The 27,896-nt window shown below is 37.5% G+C and overlaps 1 protein-coding gene across 1 annotated transcript in view; it reads right to left on the bottom strand.

Annotated features, from left to right (window-relative positions):
- BSN (bassoon presynaptic cytomatrix protein) overlaps window positions 1-25,476 on the bottom strand; it is a 112,847-nt gene extending 87,371 nt beyond the window's left edge. The window contains exon 1 of the mRNA XM_074197949.1: window positions 25,072-25,476. Coding sequence (XP_074054050.1) covers window positions 25,072-25,476 — 405 coding nt within the window. The remainder of the gene's footprint in view (window positions 1-25,071) is intronic.
- Between the last annotated feature and the right edge of the window lie 2,420 nt (window positions 25,477-27,896).

Below are 27,896 nucleotides of genomic sequence, written 5' to 3'. Positions count from 1 at the left end.
GGCACCAGCAGTCAAGGGGATCAGAAAAGACCTTCTGTAGGAGTTGGTATTTGAGCTAAATTTTGAAGAAACCTCTCTCTGGATGTACTCCAGGGTCACGTCTCTTCAAAAATGTGGTATCCACACTGCTGCTTTGTCAAAGATTTCAGGGCTATTATTTTCTAGTCTTCTTTCCCCCCCTGCCATTCTGACTTCTTCCTAAGGCAGCAGGATTCTTTAACAACATCTGCCCTTGCAATGAAGATGCTTCCTGGCTATATACTAACATGCTTCAAGCTATCTCTCTATACTAATAATTTGCCAATTCACAAGGTGAGGAGAGAATGACACACCTTTCAGAAGAGAACTAGGGACACCCCCCCCCATCACTGCTTTAGTATGGTTAGGTGTGAGTTTAGGTTTATGAGGTTCCAACTTCCATGAGAGAAAATTACTGTTCCTTGTTCCAGAAGCTTAAAAGGTCAGCAAATCCTTATGCCTCTGTAATCCTAAGGAGCATGGTTTCTCATAAGCCCCAAATTCAGACATTCACTTTGGCAAAGGGCAGCATTTATCATAAACATACTGCTTGACTTGTTTTTCTTTTCTCTTTTTACCAATGGAGGTTTATTTTGGGGGAATATCACCTTATTCCCTTTTCCCATCCTCCTCAAAACTATTCCCTATAAAAAGCAAGTCATTAGGTATGCCTGATAATGTATGCTTCTTTTAATTTGTTTTCTTTTCATAGTGGCAGAGCTTTTGAAATTGAATTCTATCAGGGCTTAAAGAAGAAAAGAGCAGGGGGAGGTGAAGGGCCTAATTTCCTGAAGAGGAGAAGACTGCCGAATAGCCAGAAGAGAAGGAATGGAAGTTAGTGGCTTCCTTCATCATTGCTTTCAGCCTGGCCTTGGATGGCCTGCCAGTACTGGGATATGAGTTAAGAGATCTTCCCCAAACTTGCTACTGGTCCTTGCTTCCCATCATTTCCGAATGGAGTCTAATAGTGATTCATGAGATATTGAAGTAAAGGAAAAAGAATACTGGCCTTGCAGTCAGAAGGCTTGGCTCCTACACTCACAGACTATGTGAACAGGCAATGTTTTAAGCCTCAGTATTTTCATCTGTTAGATAGAAATGTTATTACCCTACCAACTACATTATGTAATCCTCAAAGTTCTTCAGAAAGGTGGGCTTTGCTGATTGATATTAACGATTATATTGTTGCCCTTCTCCCCACAAATGTTCCTCAGATTGTAAAGTCATAGTGCCAATTTCCTGCAAATAAATCTGGTTCTTAAAATGTAAAACCCCATGACAACCTCATCCAAAGAGGAGTTCTGGCAAGATGGCTGAGTGAGTGTACATGACTAAGCCCAGATTCCCCCTCAAAACAGTGCCAAATAAGAGAATAACAATATCAAAAAGGAGAAAGGAAATAAATCCCCACAGGAAAAACAAAACTTACAGGAAAACTAAAAAAGACTGGAAAAAAATGAATCCATAAAATAGTGTCTTCCCATATAATGAATAATTACTTTAGGGATAAAAAATATTCAGAAAAAACCCCACATCAATTGCACTTCCAGAAGAAAGGGTGGATAAATTGAAGTAAAGAATTGTTCAGAATCAACATAAGTGAGATAAAAAAGGTACGCATGTTTAAGATTTGAAATAAGATTACTAAATGAAGAAATCAAGATGCTAAATAAGAAGATCAATAATCCAGAAAAGACAGTGGAAAGCCTCAGTGAAGCAGGCTTCTGAAGAGCAGTCATTTAAACATATCAACAAAAACAACAAAAAATGCATCAGTGGAAGAACAACCAATAAAAACAAAAAATTTAAAAATAACAAAACTGGAAGAAGACTTCCAGATCTTGGTAAATCAAAGTAACAGCTTTCCAGAACTTTACCTTCTATTGGAAAGAAAATCAGAAAAAAATCTTTTTCAGCAGTTAGAAAGAAGCAATTCACATATCAAAAAGTGCCAGTTTGAATTGTGCAAGACTACTCAGTGGTGATTAGAAATGAAAGAAAAGGATAGAATATCATTCATTGAAAAGCAAAGGAAATTAGATTGCATTCCAAAATTGCCTAGATCAAAAAGCTGATCATTCCCTGTCACAAGAGAAATTTTTTTTAATATTTGGTTCTGAATAGCTTTTTGGAAATAACAGTGCAGATGAGCCACTCGGTTCTATAACTAAATATGGATATAGTTAACCATTGAAGGCTGGCGTGAGGGATCCCAATAGTGAAAACTACAAACCAGGGCAGAATTTTAGGAATATGGAATTTTATGGAATTTTAGGAATATCTAACAGTTTGTGCTAAATAAACTGAGTTTTGTTTATTCAATGAAGTAAGAAAATTTAATTATTTCCTACTAAGAAATAAGAACTGGGCAAGGTTTTTGGCATGCAAATTAACCAAGCAGCTGAAACTCAACAAATTAATCTAGGACATAAAGCAAATAACAAGTGCTGTGAAATGCTATGAGAATTTAAATACTAAGATGATAAATACACTGAAACTTCTAAGGAGCATCAAATATAAGGGTCATATAAAAGGCAAAGGCTAGGAATTTGAGAAAAATCCTCTGAAAGGGAACAGTTGGAATTAGATATTCTGAAAGACTGGAGGGATCTGAGTTGAGACCTCCAGGTTTGCAGGGACTGTGCTATTTCCCATAGGTTCTATAAGGAGTTCATCAGCAACCCAGAATGTGTAGGTTTATTGACAGACCAGAGTTGTTACATAGGGGAATGGTTAAAAAAACCAAACAACCAACCAAAAAACCCACCATTTTACAGCAAAAGTGGAAATCACAGAATATATCTTTGAAATGGATAGGATGAAGAAAGGGAAAAAATAAGTAAGATCATATTATTACAAAATAAGATAAGTTTTATCTGTGTTTGGTATGGGCAGGCAGGAAAGTACAGGGAATAAGATTGGGCTATCAAAAACAAAACAAGTACATTGTGTTAATGAAAAGGGGGGGTGTTATAAAAGAGCTAATGAAAGAAAAACCAAATTTAACAATTATAACTTCAAGTGTTAATAGCTAAATCCAACAATTAAAAAGAAGTAAATCCCAGAGTTGACTAGGAAGCAAAACACAACAATTAGTTAAAATAGGAAATGTATCTAAAGCATGAGGTCTCATATTCAAAGTAATAAGCTAGAATGAAATCTATTTTTTTCTTTTGGTTTTTACAAAGCAATGAAGTTAAGTGACCTGCCCAAGGTCACACAGCTAGGTAAATTAATAAGTGTCTCAGACCACATTTGAACTCAGGTCCTCCTGGCTCCAGGGCTGGTGCTCTATCCACTGCACCACCTAGCTATCCCTAAAATCTATTGTTTTAACTGACTAAAAAAGAAGTTGCAATAATGACTTCATGATTCTTTGAGTTGTTAGTGCCCTCCAATCACCATGTATGTTTGTGTTTATATTCTGTGAATGCATAGTTTCCCCACAGTATAATGTAAACTCCTTAAATACAGAGATTGTTCACTTTTTATTTGTATTCCCAGCACTTAATAGTGTCTGGCACACAGCGGGTGTTTAATAATTATTTGCTGATTGAGTGTTAATAAATAATATTAATTTTTTAAAGCTCATGGCTTATAAAGCATAAAACAGTAGAGACACAAAAAGACTTTAATAAAATAAAGATTTTATTTATACTTTAAAATGCTAAAAAGAATGAGAATGAAAGTACTTTCCTTCATATGATCAAAAATATATAACTAAGAACTAGTATTCTTAGTAGGAATTTTCTCAAGTTCAAGACTGAAGTAAAAATTCATTGTTTCTATTTAATAGAACATTAGAAATGCCAACTATAACCAGATCATAAAAAAGAAAGAACATTGGGAAATGGGGCAAAATTATGGTGTGATGATTTCCTTAGAAACCCCTAGAAACTAGAAGAAAAATAAACTGAGGCAATTAACTTATTTAAGAATATTTAGACTACCTGAAAAGTATGATTAAAAAAGAATCTTGAACAATATGAAGAGAAATTATTAAGAAAAACTGCCCTAAAGTTCTAGAATAAGAAGGTAAACAACAGGAAAAAAATCTACCAATCACAACCCAAAAGAGGCTTCCTGGGAGAAAAACTTCCAGGAATATAATAGACAAATTTCAAAGTTCTCAGATTAAGGATAAATATTGAAAGGAACAAGAAAAAAATAAATTTTATGGAGTTACAATAAGGATTACCCAAGATTTAACCACTACTACACTGAAGGACCATAGGTCTTGGAATACTATATTTTGTAGAGCAAAAGAGCTGGGGTTACAAACAACTGGGTTAACCCAGTAAAGTTAAATGTAATCCTGAATTAAAAAAAGGGACATTTAATGAATTGAAAGACTTTCAGATATTTTTGACCAAAACAATACAATGTAAGGGAAAACTGGACATATCATATCCAGGAGAAATATAAGTTAAACATCAAAGACTCGATAAAGTCAAATTGTTTACTTCTTATATGTGAAAATATGATCAGTACTTTTAGGACTGTCCTAATTATTTGGGTAGTTTGAAAAAAGGTTTGGGCTGAACTGAGTATGATGCAGTGATTCTAAAAAAACAAACTGTGTAGAAAGAGTTAAAAAGGAGTAATTATCCTATTCAAATGAGGCATAAAAAGAAAAACTAATACAGAAGAAATCAGTGGGGAAAAGTGGGTAGGGGTAGAATCTTACTCTCATAGGGAATGGGTTAAAGAGGAAACAACATACATATCGAGAAGGGTATAAATGTCTTCTAAGTTCAGAAAGAAAGAAGAAAAGGGGATAGGGCAGGAGGGAGAGAGAGAATAAGGAAAGGATTTTTAGAGGAACAGTTAAGTTAGGAAATAAGAGGACAAGGCAGCAGGCAGAAATAAAGTAAGTGAATGAGGTGGGGTAAATAAGGTGCAAAGAATAATGAGGAAAAATAGGAAAGAGGAAAATACAAAATAATTATGGGATGAATTTACCCATAACAGAAATGAATAGCAGATTAAAAATTTGAATTCAACAATATGTTGCTTTCTGGAAACACAATAAAAATGAGAGAAACACACAGGGATCAAATAAAGGGCAGGAGTAAAATTCGTGTAAAGAAAAAAGGAGTAACCTAAAGCTAAAATAGAGTAAGTTAAAAGAAAATGGGAAAACTATGTGTCAGCAATATTATTCAATATTGCTTTAGACCATCTAAAATATCTAAACAGTATAGCTGCCAAAACAGACACAGGAATTATATAAACATAAACATAAAACACTTTTTTACAAATAAAGTCAGATCTAAATAATTAAAGTAACCTTTATTGTTCATGGGTAGGTAAAGCCAATATAATAAAAATGACAATTTTACATAACTAATTTATTTATTAATGCCATCCCAATTAAATTACTAAAAATTATCTAACAGACATAATAACAAAGTTTATTTATTTATTTATTTGTTTATTTTAGGTTTTTGCTAGGCAATAGGGTTAAGTGGCTTGCCCAAGGCCACACAGCTAGGTAATTATTAAGTGTCTGAGACCAGATTTGAACTCAGACACTCCTGACTCCAGGGCCGGTGCTTTATACACTGAGCCACCTAGCCACCCCCAAAGTTCATTTGGAAGAACAAAAGGTCAAGAACTTCAAAAACACAAGGGAAAAAGATGTAAAGAAAGCAGATTCATAGTATTAGACCTTAAACAATATTATGAGAACATTGTTGAAATGTAAAATGATTAACTTTGATTACTTTAAATTAAAATTTTCTTGTATAAATAAAATCTATGCAACCAAGAATAGAAAGAAAGTATGCAGAAAATTGAGGAATAAACTTTCATAGACAACTTCTCAGATAGGATGTAATTAAGTTAGAATACTGCTGTGGTATAGGAAATGATGAGCTGGTTGATTTAGAAAAATATGGAAAGACTTGGACTTATGAAGGAAGATGCTATATCTTCAGAGAAATAGAGGACAAGTGGAAATGAGTATAGTACAATCTTACACATATGTATATGAATTTATATTTATAGATATCTGTGTATATAGACATATAAACACACACACATATGCTTAACTGTAGCCTTCTTTAGGGCAGAGTCAGGGAGGAGGGAAAAAAATAAAATAAAAATGCACACAGAGAACAAAAGAAAACATACAAGGTAACAAAGAAAGCTGGGCAGCTCTGAAAATAATATGCAGTATTTATTAAAGAGGTTTTCTTAAAATGGAAATTTATCATTTTATGTCTTATTTTCTCTTATGTTCTGCTGTGTACAATGACTTTTTTCTTTTTCCCAATTTGTATTTAAGTTTAAAATAAATTTAAAAATTTACAGTAAAGGGGCAGCTAGGTGGCGCAGTGGATAGAGCACCGGCCCTGGAGTCAGGAGGATCTGAGTTCAAACCCGGTCTCAGACACTTAATAATTACCTAGTTGTGTGGCCTTGGGCAAGCCACTTAACCCCATTTGCCTTGCAAAAACCTAAAAAAAAATTTACATTAAAAAGTCATTAGCGCTTCTGTACATTTTATTGACAAACACCTGGAAAAAGAGAGAAATACCACTTAAAATAAAAATGAAAAAATAAGCATCTGAAACTTAGTCTATCAAGACATATGCATAGAACTTGAAGATTTGATACAATTATAAAACAATTATCACAGAAACAAAAGAAGACTGAAATATGTAGAAAGTTACTCAATATTCATGGCAAGGCTACACTAATATAATAAAAAGAATAATACCACTCAAATCAATCCATAGATTTAATACTCTGTCAATCAAATAACCAAGGTGATATTTTATATAATTAGTAAAAATGATAATAAAATTCATATGGAAGAACAAAAGGTCAAGATTATCTTTGCAAATAATGTAAAAAAAGGAGGAGTGGCATTACAAAACTTCAGATTATATTATAAACTAGAAATTATTCCAAGCTATATATGTTATAGATTTATGATCTATAAAAAGTTTGATTAGTATTATAGCAAGACTTAGAAAAGATGTGTACAGCAGGATAGTTATTGATGGTGATGGGGAAGGTGAAGTACTCTACAGGAGTTGTTGTCAGCGCCAATACCATCAGCTGTTAAGAAACTGCCACTGAGGGGCACAGTGGATACAGCATGGGCCCTGGAGTCAGGAGGACCTGAGTTCAAATCTAACCTCAGACACTTAAAATTATCTAACTGTGCGACCTAGGGTAAGTTACTTACCCTACTGCCTTGCGAAAACCAAAAAAAAAAAATACCACTCTAGGTGAGGTAGGCAGATGAAAGCAAGGTGCCCTGAAGCTGAGACAAGAGGCAAAATGTCAATTTGACCAAACTCCCTTCATTATTTGTCTTCAGATGCAATAGAGGCAGCCTCCAAGAGCCCCTCTTCCCCTCCCCACTCAATCCCAGCCCACTGGTCCTGTTTCCAGAGAGGCTCTTTGCCCCTCTCTGCTCCAGGGAAGCAACCCTTGCTTTGATTCAAACTAACACCTACCACTATAGGTACTGCCAGTCCATAGAAGCTAAGGCTATTAAAAATAAAGGAGAGAAAGTTTTTGACACCAAAATTCTTGTCATTGACAAATGGTTCGACATCAGAAACAAATGTGGTTTTATCAATGGAAATCACACTATAGAAAATATTTAACTTTCTGCTTTGCCATTCTGCCTAAAGACCAGTGGACCCATCCATTTGACTAGAAGTCAAGACTTCTTTGTGATCCCTTCCTATTAAAATATAAGCTCCATGAGATCAGGGGTTGTCTTGCTTTTTTTATTTGTACCCACAATGCCTCAAGTAGGACTTTGCACAGATTAAGCACTGAATATTATAATAGTAATAAGCATCTAGATGGCTCAGTGAATAAAGCACTGGATCTGGAATCAGGATTACCTGAATTCAAACCTGATCCAGATACTTATTAGACACATGACTTTGGGCAAGTCATTAAACTCTGCCTCAGTTTCTTCATCTATAAAACAGGGCTAAAAACACCTAACTCCCAGAATTGTTGTAAGAATAGTGATATATTTGTAACATGTTTTGCAAACCTTAAAGTTTTATAGAAACATCCCTTTATTTATTATAAATGCTTTTTTCATTCTTCTGTTCAAGTGATGCAGAATGAGCAAAACAGAAAGAAAAATGTACATAATTATGACAACTGCATAAATGAATATACTTTTAAGTGACAACTAAATTTAGAGCAAAATTATTAGGCAATCATGACATTAACATATAAACCAGGCCTTCATCTTTTTTTTTCTTTTTTAATCAATAGTAAAAAAGTCAAATGAAGGTTGCATGACTATAACTTGCAATCTTTTTTTTTATGCTGCTTTGACTTTCTCCCAACCCAGATATTTTACCTTGTGGAAGAGTCAACATTCAGGGATAAACTGAAACAAAATTTATCAGTTTTTTTAAAAGACTACAGAAAAGTGGGATTTATTCAGTCTCTAAAGTGGTCACTATTTCTGTAAGCTATAGCTTGGTTTCCTTTGAATCTAGCTACATGCTGTTGTGAATAGCTAATTATCTATTTCACAAACCATTTCCTTCTCTTCTTTAAATCCCTTCTACCTCAAAAGATATTTGGAGAATCACATAAACTTTGAGTTGGAAGAGACCTCGAATGCAATTCAGTCTATCTCATATCTGAACCAGAATATCTTCTTTAATAGCCTGAGAATTAGTTATCATATCCCATTGTTACTGGAAGACCTGGGGTGATCTAGAACCCTACTACATTCTAACAGAAATCCATTTCACTTCAAATAGTTCTCCTCATTCAAAATTCTTCTTTATATGGAGCAGAAGTCTGCCTTTGGCAACTTCCAATGTTCCTTGTTCTGCCCTCTGAGGTCAAGAGAACATGATATCTCCTTCTATATTTCAATCTCACTGATACTTGAAGAGAGAAATCATGTCTTCCTCAAGTCTTCTTTTTTACCGACTAACCACTCCCATCTCTCATATGGCATGTTCACAATTCTCTGGATTTGTCACCCTAGTCACATTTCTCTGGATACTCTCCATATTATCAACGTCCTTTTAAAAATGTACCACCTAGAACTCAAAATGGTTCCAATGTGGCCCAAAGTATTATCATCTTTCTACTCCAGGACACTATGCCTCTTTTTCTTTGAATTTAAATTTTTATTTTAATCATTAACAAACATGAACATTTCAGTGAACTGTTATATAGGTTTATATAATATATATGTATATATATATATATATACATATACATATATAAAGTTTAACATTCCCCTATTTTTATTGTTTTCTGAACTTTATTTTGTTTTCTTCCTAACATTCTTCTCAATGAAGTTGGAGACTACATTAGCTTTCAATTGCCACATTACATTGTTGACTTCTACTGAGCTTGAGACCACTAAACCAACTCTCAAATCTTTTTCAAAGAACTTCTGTCTAGCAGTACCTTTCCCACCTTGTACTTGTGAGTTGACTTTATATTTTTTCCTAACAAATCTTTTTTAGCTTTATTTTTTTAATTAGCAAACATTTCCTTTCTCTCCCTTTTACCCTCATCCCCAGAAATGAAAAAGAAGAAAAACAGTAACTTTGCAATAAATATACATAACAAAGGAAAAATTCTCAGATTGATCCAACTTTTTTGGCTCATTCTTGAGCCAAACTCATTCTTGAGTTTATCACCTCTCTGACAAAAGGTGGGTATGATACTTCATCCATAGTCTTCTGGAATTGTGCTTGTTCCTTGCTATTCAGTTTCACCTTCTTAGATTCCAGATAAAGTATTTATTATTCTTTTGGATCTTCAGACTGCTTGGTGTCATCTTTATATTTGTTAAGCATACCCTCCATACTTTCAACTAAGTCACCAATAAAAATATTTAATAATACAGTATCAAGAACAGACCCCTATGACTTACCTCTAGATACTATCTACCATGATATTGGACTTGACCATTCAACTAGTTTTGAATTCACAAAATTGTATTGCTGTCTAGCCCGCACCTTTCCATCCACAGCATGAAGAAAGTTTAAGAGAATTTGTCACAGAGATAAATCTAATTATTCACAGAGGGAAAAGCAAGGAGATGAAAATACCTATTTTCTAATTCTTGTTGCAAAGATTGGTGGATAACTCATAGAGATAATCAGGACTTTTGTCTAAGACAGGCACTGTAAGAGGGGTAATGAGATGGTCTTAGAATGGAAAAAGAAAAAGAAGACAGACTCAATTACCCTTGAAAAATTGCTCATTGTTTTGATGATTCCAAGCTTTTCCTCAATAGAAAGGCCCATCTTTTCAATATCCCAGTGATGCTAAATGGCTGTGAATTATAAAATGCTAGTCTCTGAAACAAAGGAAGAAGGTGGGTTTAAGTAGTTTGTGATATTACCATTGAACAATTCCACTGGAAAAGATCATCAGAGAAATGTGTGATGAGAAAAGAAAACTGGGCCAGCCATAAAGCAAGAGCAAAGGATAATGATGATTGGAAACATGGGTACTCCCTCATATCTATAAATTATCAAGAGACACAGATAGAATGAAATAGCATGGATATGATACAATTTTTACTAATGGGAGGAGTACACATGTTGATTAAGCCACAGAATCATCAAAGTATAATCATTGGAGGCCAATAAGAGCCTCAATAATCCAGTTCCAACCTGCTTTCCCAGACTTGCAGTATTTTCCTTACTGCACTCTACATTCTAGCTAAACATCCATGTCCCTGTCTTCATCAAACCTGTTCTTTTCTCTAAGATCCAGCTAGGTACTGATTCCTTGATGAAGATGTGAATGTGATCTCTCTCTCAAATTTTTCCTAGTATTTTTTTCTGGAACTCTTCTTTGCACTCATCAGATTCTTCTCCAGATCATCATCATCATTATGGTCTTTATTATTTCTCTATGTCTCCCTCCCAAAGAGATAACAAATTCATTTCAACAGAATCTATGTCATTATCTATTTCCACATCTTCAGTCTCTAGAATAGCTCTTTGCACACAGTAGGTATATCATCCATTTCTAGAATTCAGAAAAGACATCTCAACAATCCAAATTCCCCTCCTTGGGTGGCAGATGGTGGGTTGAGTAAGTCAGAGGGAGAGACATAATATATATTGACTTTAATAAGGCTTTGGATGACACAGTTAGGTAAACTCAAGCTGAACCAGCCTACTCATGCTAGGGCCCCTAGGCATTAGGCATATGACAAAGAATCTATTATTCCCCCACAAACACACTGCTCCTTCATCAGTGCTCTGGTTCACAGTGTTTCTGACTCTCTTGTGAAAATGATCAAAGGATTAGAAAATAGGACTCATGACAAAGGCAAAAGAAACTGAGGTTAAAGCTAAAGAAGAGAGGATTGAAGGATGACTAAACAAAAGATTCTAACTACGTAAATGGCTAAGACTAAATGATGGTAAAGAATTGTTCCCTGAGGATAGAACAAGAGGAAATGAGTTTCAGGGGTAGCAGAAGGCATAGAGCTTGGAACAGCCTTTCCCCCCCCCCTTTTCTTTTTAAAAGGCTGGTGAGACACCTGAATATGTTATCAAGGAGCATTTATTTCTCATTTATTTCCTTGTTCCCATCCCACAGCTAACATTGGTCCTTTTCTACTCTCCTGATCTCTAGGGCACAAGGTTCTGACAGGTTGCTCCTGTCAGAATGGAGAGAGATCTTTTCCCTAATAAACAATGAAATGCAAATGGGATGATAAATAATTATAGCATGAAAGAACTTTAGCTATGACTTACTGTTGAAAAGTGGAGTAATGCAAAGAGGACAGACATCCTTTGCAAAAGAAGACATACTTATAGCATCATGGATTCAGTTAGAAAGGATTTGAGAAGTCTTTATGTCTAATCTCCCTATTTTACAGATGAGGACACTGAGTCACAGAGAGGTTAAATGACTTGTCCAGGATTATATTGCTGGTAAATATCTGAGGTAGAATTTGAAATCAGGTCTTCCTGGCTCCAAGTCCAGTCATCTATACACTTCCATGCTACTTGTTTAAGAAAGAGAGAGAGAGAGATGAAAAGAGACAGAAAGACCCCAATATTATAGCTTATTTCCTAATTTTCTAAGTCAGGTTCTCCTTGCTAGATCTCTGCTCCCATACTTCGATACCAACATTCCTCCCTTTCAATGAAAAGAAACCCCTTCTAGTCATGCTCTCTACCAGAACAACATAAACATGTAAATATTAGTAACAACTATGTATTCAGAGTTGTGTTCATGTGACTTGGTTTCCCCTCAGCCATTTGCTACTATCAGGTCCCTGACAATCCCACCCTTAGGAGCCCATACACACACAAACACACATACACTCTCTCTCTCTCTCTCTCTCTCTCTCTCTCTCTCTCTCTCTCTCTCTCTCCAGGAATGACTTTCTAACCTTCTGTCATAAAAGACAAATAAAAAAGATGAAATTATGAATCCATATTTCCTTCTGGTGCTGGAATCATTAGAATAAAAAACAGACACCATTAGGAAAAACCATTCACATAACCCAGGTCATACTGAACTTATCCACAAAAATAAAGATGGTTAACCAAATTGAGGCAGATGGAGTAAGGGTATTTCTCCCTCCCCAATTTTCTTGTACCTTGCTTAGCCTCCTTTCCTGCATGGTTGGTAGAGCCTGCTCTTCTGTCTACTTTACATATAATGTGGACATGTTAGTCATTTCTAAGTTTCTATTTCCTTAAAGGATGGAGTGAGAGGGGATGTGAAAGGAAATCTAACTTTTTTCCACAAAAAATTTCTATTTGACTGTAAATTCCATGAGGAAATGGACTGTATCCCAGCTCTCTAGGATATATTCTAGTCTCCCATCCCTGCTCAAATCTCTGGGCTCTGCACACAGTCTATAAATTTAATATTCGAAAGATTTTTCTTTCTCTTGGTCCTCTATCCATTTCCATGGCTTCAATGATCATTTCTAGGCATATGACTTGCATCTATGAACCAAACCCCATTGCCTTCCTAAAATTCTGGACAGTTAGTCATTTAACAGTAAGTATTAGACTACCAAATTTAAGGTTAGAGCATTGTGCTAACCTCATTGCTATGTGCCTGTGAAACCTGGATAGTCTACCAGTGCCATGTCAGGAAGCTGAATCACTTCCATTTAAATTGTCTTAGGAAGATTCTGAAGATCACCTGGCAGGAGAAGATAGCAGACACTGAGATCTTTTCTAGAGCTAAAGTGTCAAGTATTCCAACATTACTACAGAAAGTGCAACTACGATGGGTTGCATACGTTGTTAGAATGTCAGACATATTGTTTGCCAAGAAGACTATTCTATGGAGAACCCACACAGGGCCAGCACTCACAAGCCAGCACTCACTTAAGAACTTTGGAACCGACTGTACAGCATGGGGAGACTCATCAGTGAGGGGGCTGCATTCTATGAGTGAGGCAGAATTGAAGCATCTCAAAGGAAACATGACATATGTAAGTTCAGAGTTAAGTACCCCAGGTGTTCACATGGGCTATTAGTGCCTGACCTGTGATAGAGCATTCCGAGCCTGTATTGGTCTGATCAGCCACATTCAGACAAAACTTGTCTATATTAGGCTCTATGCTAAGGGTTGAGAATACAAAGAAAGACAGAAGACAGATCTTGTCCTCAAGCAGTTCACCATCTAATGGAGAAGACAATAAGCAAATGTATATGTATAAACAAGCTAGACAATGGGTAAATAGGAAATAATCAATTGAAGGATACTGAAATTAAGGGAGTTTGGAAAAGGTTTCCTGTAGAAGGTAGGATTTTAGTTGGGATTTGAAGATAGCCAGGGAAACCTGGAAGTAGAACTGAAGAGAGAGAGAGAGAGAGAGAGAGAGAGAGAGAGAGCGAGCTTTCAAGATGTGGTGGACAGACAGGGAAAATGCCTTGAGCTAAAGGATAGGGTCTAGTTTGTGGAACAACAATGAGTATGTGAGGGTGTTGGGGACATCTAATATATGATTAGAAAGCTGGAGTGGGGCTAAGTTATGAAGGTTTTTGAATGAAAGAGGATTTTGCATTTGCTTCTGCAAGTGAGAGGGGCATTGGAGTTTAATGAGAAAGGGGATGATAGGGACTGGCACTAGGAAAATGACTCTGGTGGCTTAATGGAGGATAGATTAATGGGAGAGATTTGTGGCAGGCAGAGTAACTGGCAGGTTATTGAGATAGTCCAGTTGTGAGATTTGAGAGCCTATAGCAGGATGGTGGAAGTATGGGGTAGAGGATATTCTAGAGATGCTGGAAAGGTGAGGTAACAGATTCGATATAGGGAGGGGGGGAGATAATGAGGAGGTAATAGATTGGATATTGGGGGAGATAGTGAGGAGTGAAGGATGACACCATCTAAATTGTGAACCTGAGAGACCGGGAGGAAGAATTTGAGGTAATTATTGGACATCCAGTTCAAGACATCTAAAAGGTAGTTGAAAAGAAATTAGAGCAGGATAGCTAGATCTAAGAGTATCAGCAAAAGGGTGATCATTAAATTTCCTAGAACCATTGAGATCACCAAGTGAAGTAACATAGAGGGAGAAGAGAAGAGGTGCCACATCTCCTTCTGCCTATTCAATATCTCCAACAGGATTGAGCACTAGAATTCCAACTTAACACATAGAAAACTAAACTTATTATCTCCCCCATTCCCATCCTATCTCATCCTACCACTACCCAAGTTGTCCCTTTTTCTAATTTCCTTATTTCTGGTTTTTTTTTTTAGGTTTTTTTGTAAGACAATGGGGTTAAGTGGCTTGCCCAAGGCCACACAGCTAGGTAATTATTAAGTGTCTGAGGCCGGATTTGAACTCAGGAAGTACTGACTCCAGGGCTGGTGCTCTATCCACTACGCCACCTAGCCGCCTTTTCCTTATTTCTGTTAATGGCTCTGTCATACTATGCTCCTAAATATGGATTGGATAACTTCTAAGGTACCTTCCAGCTCAAAACTTATCATGGTATTAATAGATAATATTATATATCATTTTGAGGTTTGTAAAACCCTTATATATTTCATCTCATATGAGAAGTAGATATTAATATTTTCCCATTTTACCAATAAGGAAACTGTGACTGAAAGATGATTAATGACTTGTCTAGGATCACTTAATCTGAGTTTAAATGTCTGAGGCAGATTTTGAACTCAGGTCTTCTTAATTTCTAATACAACGTCTTACCTAGAGGCTTCTGACACTATCATCTTTTCAACAATGGCAAGAGAAATCTAGGGGATAAGTGACTGTGAGAACAGTGAACATGTGAATCTGTGTGTGTGTGTGTGTGTGTGTGTGTGTGTGTGTGTGTGTGTATGTGTTTATGTGTGAGTGTGGGACAGAGACAGAGACAGAGACATAGAGTCAGACAAAGACATAAACACAGAGGTAAGGAGAGGAGAAAGGGAGGAAGGGAGAGAAAGTGTTTTTCATTTTCACATGGTACTTGGACCAACAGGAAAAGACTGAGTCATTCTTGTTTAAAATCTACTGCTGAAGAGGATGATTATTCTAAACTATATGCTGATGTGAATCCGAAGAGATTTATTTTACCTGCATTTGATACAAATTTTGAGGAGCAGTCTGGAAAATCTATAGGGCCCTACTAAAGTCATGAAAAAAGAAACTCCAACTCAAACAGATGTCATAAGATTTAAAAATTGTCCTAGTTAAGAAAAATCAACTCAGCAAGACCCCTGTTCTTTCATTCTTTTCAGTTCACTTGTCCTTACACGGCTGTTAAATAGAAGAGCTCCGTCAAACTTTTAATATGTGTAGCAATTCTGAATTACAAACCAGCTGGTAACTCTCTCTTCAGGATACCAAATGAAAAAGATTCATTTTCTATGTTCAAGTTTCAAAAAAAATCTAATTGAAGCGTAATTACAGATTGCTGAGGAATTGGGTCTTCCTCTTTATAGCTTCCATCTTGCTGAGCTCTCTTTCCTAGGCTTATCTCACCAGTCGCCTTGATCAGTTCAGGATTGTTCTTCCAATATACTGGTTAATGACTACTCAATCTAAATTTAAATGCCCCAAATCACAGCATTTCCTAGGAGAGACTACCACATTTAATTAGCAATAAAATTGGACTTTTCTGCCTATGTTCTCCCTCTTTGAATTTTGTCCCATCATTCCTAGAAAAATCTGCCTAAAATATGTGAAATAACGCCTCATTCATGATATTTTCTTATGTGGATCCTGCTGCTATGGTCTCATTCTTACCTAGTTACTCATAGTCAAGGTACTAAATAATTTAACCTGGACTAGCTGTAATCAAGGCTGGCATAAACAAAACTTAGATGAACATCTTACCACCATATTCCACAATACATTCAAAATGGACATGTGATCTCAATATTAAAGGTCATACTATAAAAAATTAGAAGTTCACATACCTTTTACAAGTATGGGCAGGATATTATTGACTTATTAAGGAACAAAGGAATTCAAATAAAATACATCATCTTTCCTACATGAAATTGAACACATGTAATCTTTATTATGTGAAACTGCACAAAAAATTAATGCATCTAGGATAAAAAATGGAAGTGATCAAATGGGAAAAAAATCTTTGTATCAAATTTCTTGGTAAGGGTTATATATCCAAATATGTATAGACAACTAAGAGAATTATGTAAGACCAAAAGTCATTTTCCAATAGACAAGTAGTCAAACGATATGAACAAACAGTTATCAAAAGAATTTCAAACTATTAACAAGCACATGTCAGAATGCTCCAGATCAGTAATAATGAAAAATACAAACTGAAGCAACTTTGAAGTTTCATCTCACATAACTGCAAATTGGCAAAGATATCAAAAGGTGAGAATAGTTAATGTCAGAGGAATTGTGAAGAAATAGGCGCCCTAATGTATCTATACAACTATGAATTAGTATAACTATTCTGAAAAATAATTTGGGATTATGCAAATAAGCGGCTAAAATATGTATTCTCTTGCCCCATTGTTGGCTTAACAAATAAAAGGTCGGGATGTACCAGAGAGATCACTGATAAAAAGGCTCTATAAGCAACAAATATCTTCAGGAACACTTTTTGTGGTAACAAAGAACTGGAAACAAAGTAGATGTCCACTGAATGGAGAATGACTAAACAAAATACAGTACAGAAATATAATTATTATTGTGCTATAAAAACCAATAAATATGGTAAATACAAAGAACCAAAAAACCCCATATAAGCACAAAATGACAATAACAATGTAAACGTAAAGAAACATAAAATAATTGAAAATCTCAAAAAAGTTTGAACCCAAAGAAGCAATATGAAAAGACACCTCACCTCTCCTTTGCAGACCTCTGAGATGTAGTTGGTTTAGACATTGGCCATAATGTTAGATTTTTTTTGAAAATAGTGATTGGATTTGCTGATTTTTTTTCTTGTCTTTCTCTTTTTTTCTTTAAAAATTTTATTTCTTAAATAGGATGACTCTCTGGGAGGGGAGCAATATAGGGGGGGAAGTTTAAGGGATATAAATATTAAAAAATCAATAAAGTTCATTTTTTAAAAAGTTGCTAAGAATTTATTTGCTGACATTTTGCAAATCTAACCAAAAAAATTTTAAACTAAAAAAGGATGAAAGGAGAGGACTACCTATCAATAGCTAAGTCTAGATCTATATGAGCGCTACATTCATATCTAGATATTTGTACCTATAATAGTACTTATATCCACATTCATATCTACACCTATATCTACTTTCATATCTACACCTATAGTTAAATCTAATCTCTCAAGTTAAATGTCAGAGAGAATAGCTATAAAGAAGGAAGAAAAGCATTTGAATCAATTAAAACTTCAAAGGCAACACAATCCAATAAAGGAGCCAGAAGTAAAATGGCCTTTAATATCTATACACAAACACTTAAAGTTTATATGTCAAACAAGAGAAACGATTCAAATAGATAAATTTGATCTGAGGTATATATCTTTAACACTTGGCAAGATGAAACACATGACAGGGCCATAGGGCTATGTAGGTAAAAGGAGTAGTGGTGTGTGGTATCATTGACTATTAAAGAACATATTGATCATAGAGTTGCAAAAAGCAATGAGGTGGCACAGTGGATAGATAATGCACAGTTGGGGTCTAGAGTCAGGAAGGCTCTTAGTTCAAATCTGGCTGTGTGACTTTGGTCAAGTTACTTAACCTTGTTTACTTCAGTTTATCTGTAAAAAAAAATTTCAAATGGGATCACAAAGAGTCAGACATGACTGAAACAAATGAACAAAATGCAACTTACATCTTCATGTGAAAAATGCAACACTCAGAATCGGAAAACATGGTTACATGTTTTGGGTAAAGATTAATGGAAGGAGAAAACAGAAATGATTTTTTTCATTAGAGTATATTACAGACAACTTGGACAGAAAGAGGCAATAGATAAGGGATTAGGGAAACAGATCACAAGCCTGGCCCAGAGGCACAGAAGAGTAGTGTAAGGAGTCTTCAAGCATCCAAGAGTCTATTGGAGATCTCTTTCTCTTTACTAAAAGTCAAGGAACTAAATAATTTCTTGGTTTACCTCAGTGTTAATTTTTTTTTATGATTTTTGCAAGGCAGTGGGGCTAACTGACTTGCCTAGGGTCACACAGCTAGTTAATTATTAAGTGTCTGAGGTTGGATTTGAACTCAGGTCTTCCTGATTCCAGTGCTGGTACTCTATCCACTGCACCACCAAGCTATGCCTCTCATTGATAATTTTATTCTTCAAAAAATGAAATAACTAACAAGGTATAAAATTCTACTCTGGATCTGATCTTGTTAACAGGGAAGAAAACTGTTGGGAGTAGAAATGATGGGAATATTAGGGGAAGTGACAAATCCTCCTTCCTAGAATTTTTGCTAAAGGAAAGGAAATTTAGGCATCATCTGACATATGCCCTAAGTTTTGGGAAAGCAAACTTCAAAGCATTAAGAATTCCTTGGTTTAAAGGTCTACAGGTTAAGTCAATCCAGAAGGGATGGGAGATATTGAAGAATGAAATTCTGAAGAAAAAAAGGGAAATGATTCCAATAAAGAAGAAAAATGGAAGTTGTCTAAAGAGGCCGATATGGATACACAAGGTACTCAACCAACTTAAATTTAAAGGGATATAATGGAAGGAAGGTCAGGTAACAGAGAATGAATATAAAAACATAGTAGGGTTTTGTAAAAATAATGTTAGGAATGGAAGAAGTCAGATTGGGTTTAAATTGGTGAGATAAGTTACAGTCAACAAAAAGCTATATTGGGAAAAGGGTGATTAAAGAAGGGGTAGGACTTTATTTGTGGTGAATGTGATGATAATAATAACTGACAACAAAAAGAAGGTAGAATTGTTTTCTCTGCCAAAGAAAACTACCTTTGCACTGGAGATGGCAGAATTAAAAAAAAAAAAAAGACTGATTGAGTTGTTAAAACTCAAGATAAATAAGAATAGAGTAGGAGATTCCTGAGTTATTCTTGAGGAGTTCAAGTCACCAGGTCCAGAGGAATTACATTCTGAGCTCCTGAAAGTGGCAGATAGAACTGATGAACCACTTTGGTATGGGATATTCTGTGATTTCCAGGCTGGCCCTATTTCATTAAATCAGTCTGTCTGTCTGTCTGTCTGTCTCTCTGTGTGTCTCTCTGTGTATCGCTGTGTGTGTGTGTGTCTATCTGTCTCTCTGTGTGTCTCTGTCTGTCTATCTGTCTGTCTGCCTCTCTCTATATCTCTGTCTCTTCTCTATTCCTTCCTCCTCCCCCCACTTTCCCTCCTGCCCCCTCATTTTCCCGCCATATATCTACACTCAAGGTGTGGCATAGTAGGAGAGGAGTCAGCCTTGGAGTTAGGAGACAGCTAGATGCAAATCCGACCTCTGTCACATCCCAATCTCTAGTAACTATACTACACAGCCATTGTGAAGATCAAACAAGAGAATGTATGTGAAGTGTTCCTCAAATCTCAAAATGCCATACAAAATGTCAGCTATTATTATTATAATACCCATATGCCATTTATATATGAAGCACTAATAATAATAGCTAGCATTTATATAAAGCTTTAAGGTTTTCCAAGTCCTTTACAAATATCATCTCATTTGATTCTCAAAACAATCTTGGGAAGTGGAGGTTATTATTATCCCCATTTTGCAGAAGAAGAAAATGAGGCAGGCAGAGGCTAAATGACCTACCTGGGGTTCCATACCTAGGAAATGTCAAAATCAAGATTTGAACTCTGTCCTTCCAAGTTCCAAGTGCTGTAGTCTAGCCATTGTGCCATCTAGTTGCCTCTCTGCAAATACCGGTTATCATCATTCTTACCTAAGTACAGGGATGGTATGGCAGGTGGACCATAGAGTTGGGTTCAGTTTCGGTATCTGACATATATTATCTTTGTGACCATGGGTAAATCACTTAAGCTCTCACTTGGGAGAAATGGAAAGAATATTGCATTGGGAGTTAAAGGATCTAGGTTCAAATTGCCCTTCTGATGCTTACTCTCTGTGTGACCTTGTATAAGTTATGTAATCCTCCTTGGTCTCAGTTTCTTCATCTGATAAGTGAGGAAGATGGACTGAATAACCTGTAAAGTCTCTTTCAACCCTAAATCTATGACCCCAGTGCCCCAGGCAACTTTTTAAGACAATAAATTACAATTTGTTGATAGATATCAGTGGAAGGAAACATTCAAAATCAGAATTTCCTTAGGGGCGGCTGGGTGGTGCAGTGGATAAAGCACCGGCCCTGGAGTCAGGAGTACCTGGGTTCAAATCCAGTCTCAGACACTTAATAATTACCTAGCTGTGTGGCCTTAGGCAAGCCACTTAACCCCGTTTGCCTTACAAAAAAAAAACCAACCTAAAAAAAATCAGAATTTCCTTCACAGAAGAAACTGTAGAAATATACAGGATAAATCTATACCAAATGAAAGGTCTAAGGAACATTTCAAGAAGAAGATTTGATTTGTGTTCTATCCTTCCCACCACCCCATATAGCTGGGCAACAGTGCTTGTGTGCAGAATGTTTCTAATATGCCTTCCTTCCAACTCCAGCTGGGGAAACCTCCTTAGGGAGTGAATCAGTGTATGGGAGAAAGAAATAAAGAATAAATAGACACAGCAGGAAAGCTATATCCTTTGATGGTGTTTAGTGTCCTGGAAAGGAGTCCTTATTCCCCTGTTCCTTTTTCATTTCTCCAATGCCCTAAGCTACTGTTCCATGGCTTCCACTGTTAACTCTCAGTCTCAAGTTCAGATTCATTTCTTCAACATGGGTATACCTCTGAGCTGTGATGACTTTCTTTTCTGTAAAGTATTCTAGAATCACAGAGTTAGAAGGAGCATTGGAGGTCAACCCATACTTCAATCAGCATCAGATAACTTGGTTTCTACCTCACAGGGCAGGACCAGAAACTACAGACCAAAGATCCAAAGAAGCAAAATTTAGGAGTGACATCAAAAAACAACTCTCTAACAGTTAGGGCTGTCCAAAAGGAGAGTGGATTGCCCAAGACATAGAGTTCCCCTTCAGTGAAGATCTTCAAGTAGAAGTTTAACTTGTTGGATATACCATGATGGGGATTCCTTTCACATATGGTTGAATGAGGTCCCTTTTAACTCTAGTCAGTGATTCTGTGGTTCATTTCCCATCTCTGCTACTTATCACCCCGTGAGTTTGGATGACTCATAGGCCCCTCTCTGGGTCTCAGTTTCTACATCTATCAAATGAGAAAAGTAGACCAGATGTATCCAAAGGCTCTAAAATTATGACCAAGGTTTCTTCCACAAAATGACCAATATGGAAATGTTTTATGTGATTGCACATGTATAGTCTACATCATATAGCTTACTGTCTCAGGAAGAATTCAATTGGGAACTCAAACCTTTAAACAAAAAGAACAATAGTGGGGCAGCTAGGTGGCACAGTAGATAAAGCACCGGTCCTGGAGTCAGGAGTACCTGGGTTCAAATCCGGTCTCAGACACTTAATAATTACCTAGCTGTGTGGCCTTGGGCAAGTCACTTAACCCCATTTGCCTTACAAAAACCTAAAAAAAAAAAGAACAATAAATTGTTTTTACAGGAAATTGGGGAGAAAAACATCATTCCCCAAATCCCTTCTATGACATTGATGACAACTAGTTGGTCAAGAAGACCGCTGAGGAAGGAAAATCACCATCTTTCTTTTCCCTTTCGGATAGTTCAAATTGTTAAGAACTTTTTCCTTGCATCAAGTTCATTTTTGTCTTTCTGCAACTTTTGTCTATAGCTTCTATTTTTGTCCTCTGAAACCAAACAGAATAAATCTAACCCTACCCCTGTCATTTGAAAGTCCTTCAAATACTTGAATGTTGCTATCATGTAATGGTAAGAATATTGCATTTGGATAAGAAGACTTCAGTTTAAATTTTAGTTCTGCCACCTGCCATTTTTATGTGCCTCAGAAGGAAGGAAGGAAGGAAGGAAGTTAGGAAGGAAGTATATTGTGTTTTTGTCTGATTGGGGCCAATATAATATTCTGGAGCAGCCAAGCTTTTGGTATGGTTGGGCCTAATCAGAAGTAGTCAATAGGAAGGGGGCCACAGGACAGCATATGACATAGGTCAACCCCTTGAACCATGATTTAGTGTTTACTAAAATACTGGCCCCTCATAGCCAAACCTCCTTTCCAAAACTCTTGCATCTGTATGTATTCATATGTTCACATTAATATGTACACCTGATAAAAACAAATGGGTCTAGAGGCAGGGCCCTGGTACTCAGAGAGGGCTTGGGATGGTGGGGTTGCAGCTCATGCTGAAGGAATGGTCCCAAAGTGGTCCAGGCAGCTGCTGCCTTCCCTTGGGATTTCCAGGGCCCTAGGCATGGTCTCCTCAGGTTGAGGTTTTACAAGATCTTTGCCACAACCTATTTCTAGGCCTCACATCTCACCACAGTGTAATGGTTTGGGTCATTTCACAGGAAGAAATCCAGAAATGGCACCCTCCTGACCCTAATGACTCTGCTTTTTTCCAAGTATTGAGTAGCAAGCACTTACCTAACTGATCAGTGTGCAGAATTGAACTGCTCCTCCATAAAAAAAAAGAAAAATTAGTCACTGGTGCCAAGTAATGAAGAGCACTCACCTCTCTTAATAAAGCCCACACACCAGTAGCTCAGCCAAAGGAACAAATTGACTCATCTTCCCCAATATTGTCAGCTCTTCCCCCAGAATCTCACACTTACCTTTCGCACCCCCCCACATGACACACCTACAGTACCACATTTTACAAATAGACACCAACTTGCAAACAGTTATTCTCACTTATCTCCTACCACCCAAGGCAAAAGGATTTCTCCAATCTTGATATCCCGCGAATCACAAGCAAGGCATTGCTGTGATGTCCTCCGGTTTCTGTGGTCCCCTTAGGAGTCATAGTTCTCAGCCTGCCTAGGGGACAGTCAATCCTTTCAATCCTTGGGCCTATGTCTCAAGAAGTGCAAGGTCAGCTGGCCTCCCATGCTGGCTGAGCCTCCCCAGAGAAAGACCCCCCCCCAGAGAAAGGTTTGAGAGAGTGACACTGTGGCTTGTTCTGTCCCACCACCCCCCAGATGGAGAACTTGGGCCATGTGGGAGAAAGAACAGATGCATAATGAATCTAAATGCCAGATTCTTTCAAACTGTGCCCCCTAGTCTGGGGCTTACCACAGGCCATTACTCTAAGAAACAAGCAACTGCTGTTGTTATTTCCACAGCCTCCTGGGAAGCTTACCGCCCAATGCCCAGCTTGCCCTGCAGACCATCTACTCATTCCCCTAAACCACCACCACTTCCCAGCACCCATCCGGCTAATACAAAGAGTTAGCTTGGAGTTTGAAAAGGAGTGCATCATTCTGGGTCCCAAGAGATATTTCTGAGACTGTTCTGAAATGCATAAAAACTTTCCAGTTGAGATGAGCTTCCTCTGGGGTGGGCAAAACCCTATTCTAAGGATCAATGCTTTCATTGATGGAAAAGAGGTAGAATAGATAGAGGGAGGCAGGAACTACAGACCCCATATTCAGGGCTTTCTCACAGCAAGATGAGGATCATGGATTCCACACCCAGGACTCAGCCACAGCAAGTTGGCAATCATGAAACCCATAGCTAGAACTTGTCCACAAAGAAGCAAAGCTAATAATGAATGGAAATGAAAGCAAAAAGGAAAATGAAATAAGCTGATAAAAAAGTATAAAAATAAGACAGATGGAAATAAAGAAAGTAGGATAGAGGAGCAAAGAAATTAAAAGTGAACCCAAAAACTCAAGTTATATACTTATTAGCAAAGAGATGGGTAGCATATAGAGAAGGTAGGTAGAAAGATAGATTGATAGAGATAAACAGATGATCGATGTGAGACAGTGTAGCAGAATGGATCAAGAGATAGCTTTGAGGGGCAGCTAGGTGGCGCAGTGGATAAAGCACCGGCCCTGGAGCCAGGAGTACCTGGGTTCAAATCCAGCTTCAGACACTTAGTAATTACTTAGCTGTGTGGCCTTGGGCAAGCCACTTAACCCTATTTGCCTTGCAAAAACCTAAAAAAAAAGAGATAGCCTTGAAGCTGAGACATATTAGTTGTGTAATGGGGCAAGTGTTTCAATACTCTCAAGTACTGTACTACATTGTGGAGCCAACACACTTTGCCTTCTACTTTCCTATGCCAATGAGATCACAGGTTCAGACCCAGTCCCTATCCTTATATATTGAAAGGAGGGTGGTCAAGCCCAGTTAAGTAGCTCTTTTCAATAATGTCACACGTCTTGGTGGACATTTCCAACTGAAGTGGAATCATAGACTTAGAACTGAAAAGGGCCTTGGAGATCTTTCAGTTCAACTTCCTCATTTTTATAGCTGAAAAGACCAAGAAGAACTGAAATTATTTGGCCAAAGTCACATAGAAGGTAACAAAATGGCAGGGATAGGATTTGAATCTGGTCCCTCTGACTCCAAGTCCAGAGTTCTCCCCATTGTGAGCACAGCCCCTTCCCACAGGGTAGAATCTCTGGGCAAACAAATTTGTTGGATTGACAACAAGAAAAGTAATAAGTGGTTACCTCTGTGAGATGAGGGTTGGGGTTGAATCCACACTGGTTGCAGACTTTGTTGTGACACTGTGTACAGGTGTTGAAGTTTGGCTGGTTGGGAGAAGAGGTGAGATCTGTTGTCTTGCATATAGGACAGAGGGTACTGCTTGGGAGAGGTGCAATTTGGGGTACTGAATAAGGTGATGTTGGGGTGCTGCCTCGATCTGGTGACACTGAGGGAGATCGGCCTGTTCTCTGCACCCTGCTGTCCACCTGGAGAGTCCGATGGGGGCCATCCACCTGTGGGCCAGCCTGTCCATGAGTCCTCATATCCCGCCGGCGGCCTTCATGGCTATGAGCACCGGCCTGCTTTGGGGTGGGGGAAGTCGCTCTCTGGCCATCCAGGCGATCCTTAGGCTCTAGTCTTCTTGACATGCTGAAAGAACATAGAGAGACAAGGGTGATTGAGAGATGCAACTTAGAAAAGGTGATGTGAAGCTCTTTCCAGCCTCAGGATAACACCTTTAACATGAGAGCTAGGCTAGTGAAGTCTGTTTTCTTCCTGCTGTAGCATATCCCCACAAAAGCGTAATCCCTCTACTTGTACACGGTAATAATAATAGGCTACAAAATTGACCTAATTTTTATTTATATAACACATTGAACAAAATTCACTCCAGGACTAATGTACCATGTAGGAACATTCAAAGATGCTTTTAAGTGGCCTCCTCATTTGTTAAGTATTGAGTAGCTTGGGGAGGTCTAGCACTACAGGGAACTCCTTTAGGAGAGGCCAAGGAAAGGAACTCAGGGGAATGACCGTCCCCTTTCATCCCTCTAGAGACAGGGCTCCAGATCTCCAAATGAAAGTGCTTCAAGGACAAGTCTTTTCATAGCCAACTCCAAAGGACTGTTCATGTTCTTTTGGTTATACTAGAATTAGGTTTATCAACTATCATTTGAAGAAAGTGACTCTTCAGTTGCTGGGGGAAAATGGTTTTCTTATGTAATAGAAGTGAAAAGGAACATGGCATAGTAAGTGGAAAGCCAGCCTCAGAACTAAAAACATCTAGGTTCATATCTGGTTTATGACACACACTAGTTGTGTGACCCTAGGCAACTCTAAAATTATAAATTATAAGGAAGGTGTCCCTTGACAGTGATAGTGAGGTTCCTCATCAAGAAGTTCCAATGGCCATGGGAATCACAGATAATGGAATGTGGAGCTCTGTGTGCCTGATAATCTAAGGACCAGCTCAATTCAGAGAGATTCATTACCAAAAATCTGATTTACTGGGTGACAAGGTTTTGGGCTATAAAAATTTGCATAACCTTAAACAAGTAACTTCACTTCTTAGTTTTGTCTTTTATAAACTGAGGAGTTTGCACCAAATAACCTCTGAGGTCCCTCCTAATTCTAATTTGACAATCCTATGAATTCTTGGAGTCATCAACTAATGAGTGATTTGTACCAAAGTGCATTACACTGATGAGAATCTAAATCATCTGGAGTCTTTCTGATATAACTACTCCTCTGGGTTGCTGGGAGGGAAGCGTTTGATAAACTATGTAGATGTGAATTTTCTAACTGGAGTTACAAATACAGAACCCATTCACCCCCCAGATGATTGGCCAACAAAATGGGTCTCCCCCACCCTGGCCAATGAGACGAGAATCAAACCTTTTCTTTTCTTTTTTTTTTTAATAAAGGAAAGATTTTATTTATTTTGAATTTTTACAATTTCCCCCCTACTCTTGCTTCCCTCCCCCCACCCCCACAGAAGGCATTCTGTTAGTCTTTACATTGTTTCCATGGTATACATTGATCTAAGTTGAATGTGATGAGAGAGAAAGAATCAGACCTTTTCTTCATATGAACATACCTCAATTTCAAGATTCAAAAGACAGTCAAAGCCATTGGAATAACCAAAGCCTTTGAAGTCTCAGAGGCCATCATGGCTACTGGTCATGAGTCCCAAAACTTGTTCTATGTATTTCTCCTGGAATGAGCCTTTGGAAGTCTAGAAAGTGCTGCAAAATACCCCTTTATGAGGACTCAAATCCTAGTCATCTCTTCATTTTTTACTACTTGTTCTGCTTTGTTTTCAATGCACCATCACCACAATCATGATCCCATTGCAGGACATGCTCTGGTGCCACCTCCTCACTTTTCAGCTTCCTTTTTTTGAGCTTCTTGAGGGATAGGATGTCTTTCTTTTTTCCTATTTGTATCCCAGCTTTTAGCACAGTGTATTGGAGCATAGCATAGACTTTAGGAAAGTTTAGGGAAAAAGTGACCTACTACCCTCTCCCCATACACACATTTTAAAAACAACAAGAAAACCCTTTTAAGACATAGTGGGGGGCAGCTAGGTGGCGTAGTGGATAAAGTACCGGCCTTGGAGTCAGGAGTACCTGGGTTCAAATCCGGTCTCAGACACTTAATAATAATCTAGCTGTGTGGCCTTGGGCAAGCCACTTAACCCCATTTGCCTTACAAAAAAAAAAACCTAAAAAAAAAGACATAGTGGGTCGTGGGATACTAAAACTTTCTGTGGACTTTGACCTATGGGAGGTGAAATGTCAAGAAGAACATTCTATCCCTCAATCAAAACAATGTCCATGTGTGGCAGCCCCCTCTAATGAACATTGTGAAAAGCAACCAAAAGTTTAACCATACCTAGCACCCATGAACAAGTCTGGTGAAGGTATCTCTTGAAAGGAGCCAATCCCCACCATACCTCTCCATAATAGATGAAGACATTTTCTCTGTGTTCAGATTTCTCCTCCTGAGAAATGATGACTGCTTGACTCCCCTCTGCCCCCTATTCATATTTGACCTTGCATCATATTTA

This window comes from Macrotis lagotis, chromosome 8 (assembly GCF_037893015.1).
Source record: "Macrotis lagotis isolate mMagLag1 chromosome 8, bilby.v1.9.chrom.fasta, whole genome shotgun sequence".
NCBI classification, from domain to species: domain Eukaryota; kingdom Metazoa; phylum Chordata; class Mammalia; order Peramelemorphia; family Peramelidae; genus Macrotis; species Macrotis lagotis.
The sequence above is the reverse complement of the archived record's forward strand: the minus strand, read 5'-3'. Positions and strand labels throughout refer to the sequence as shown.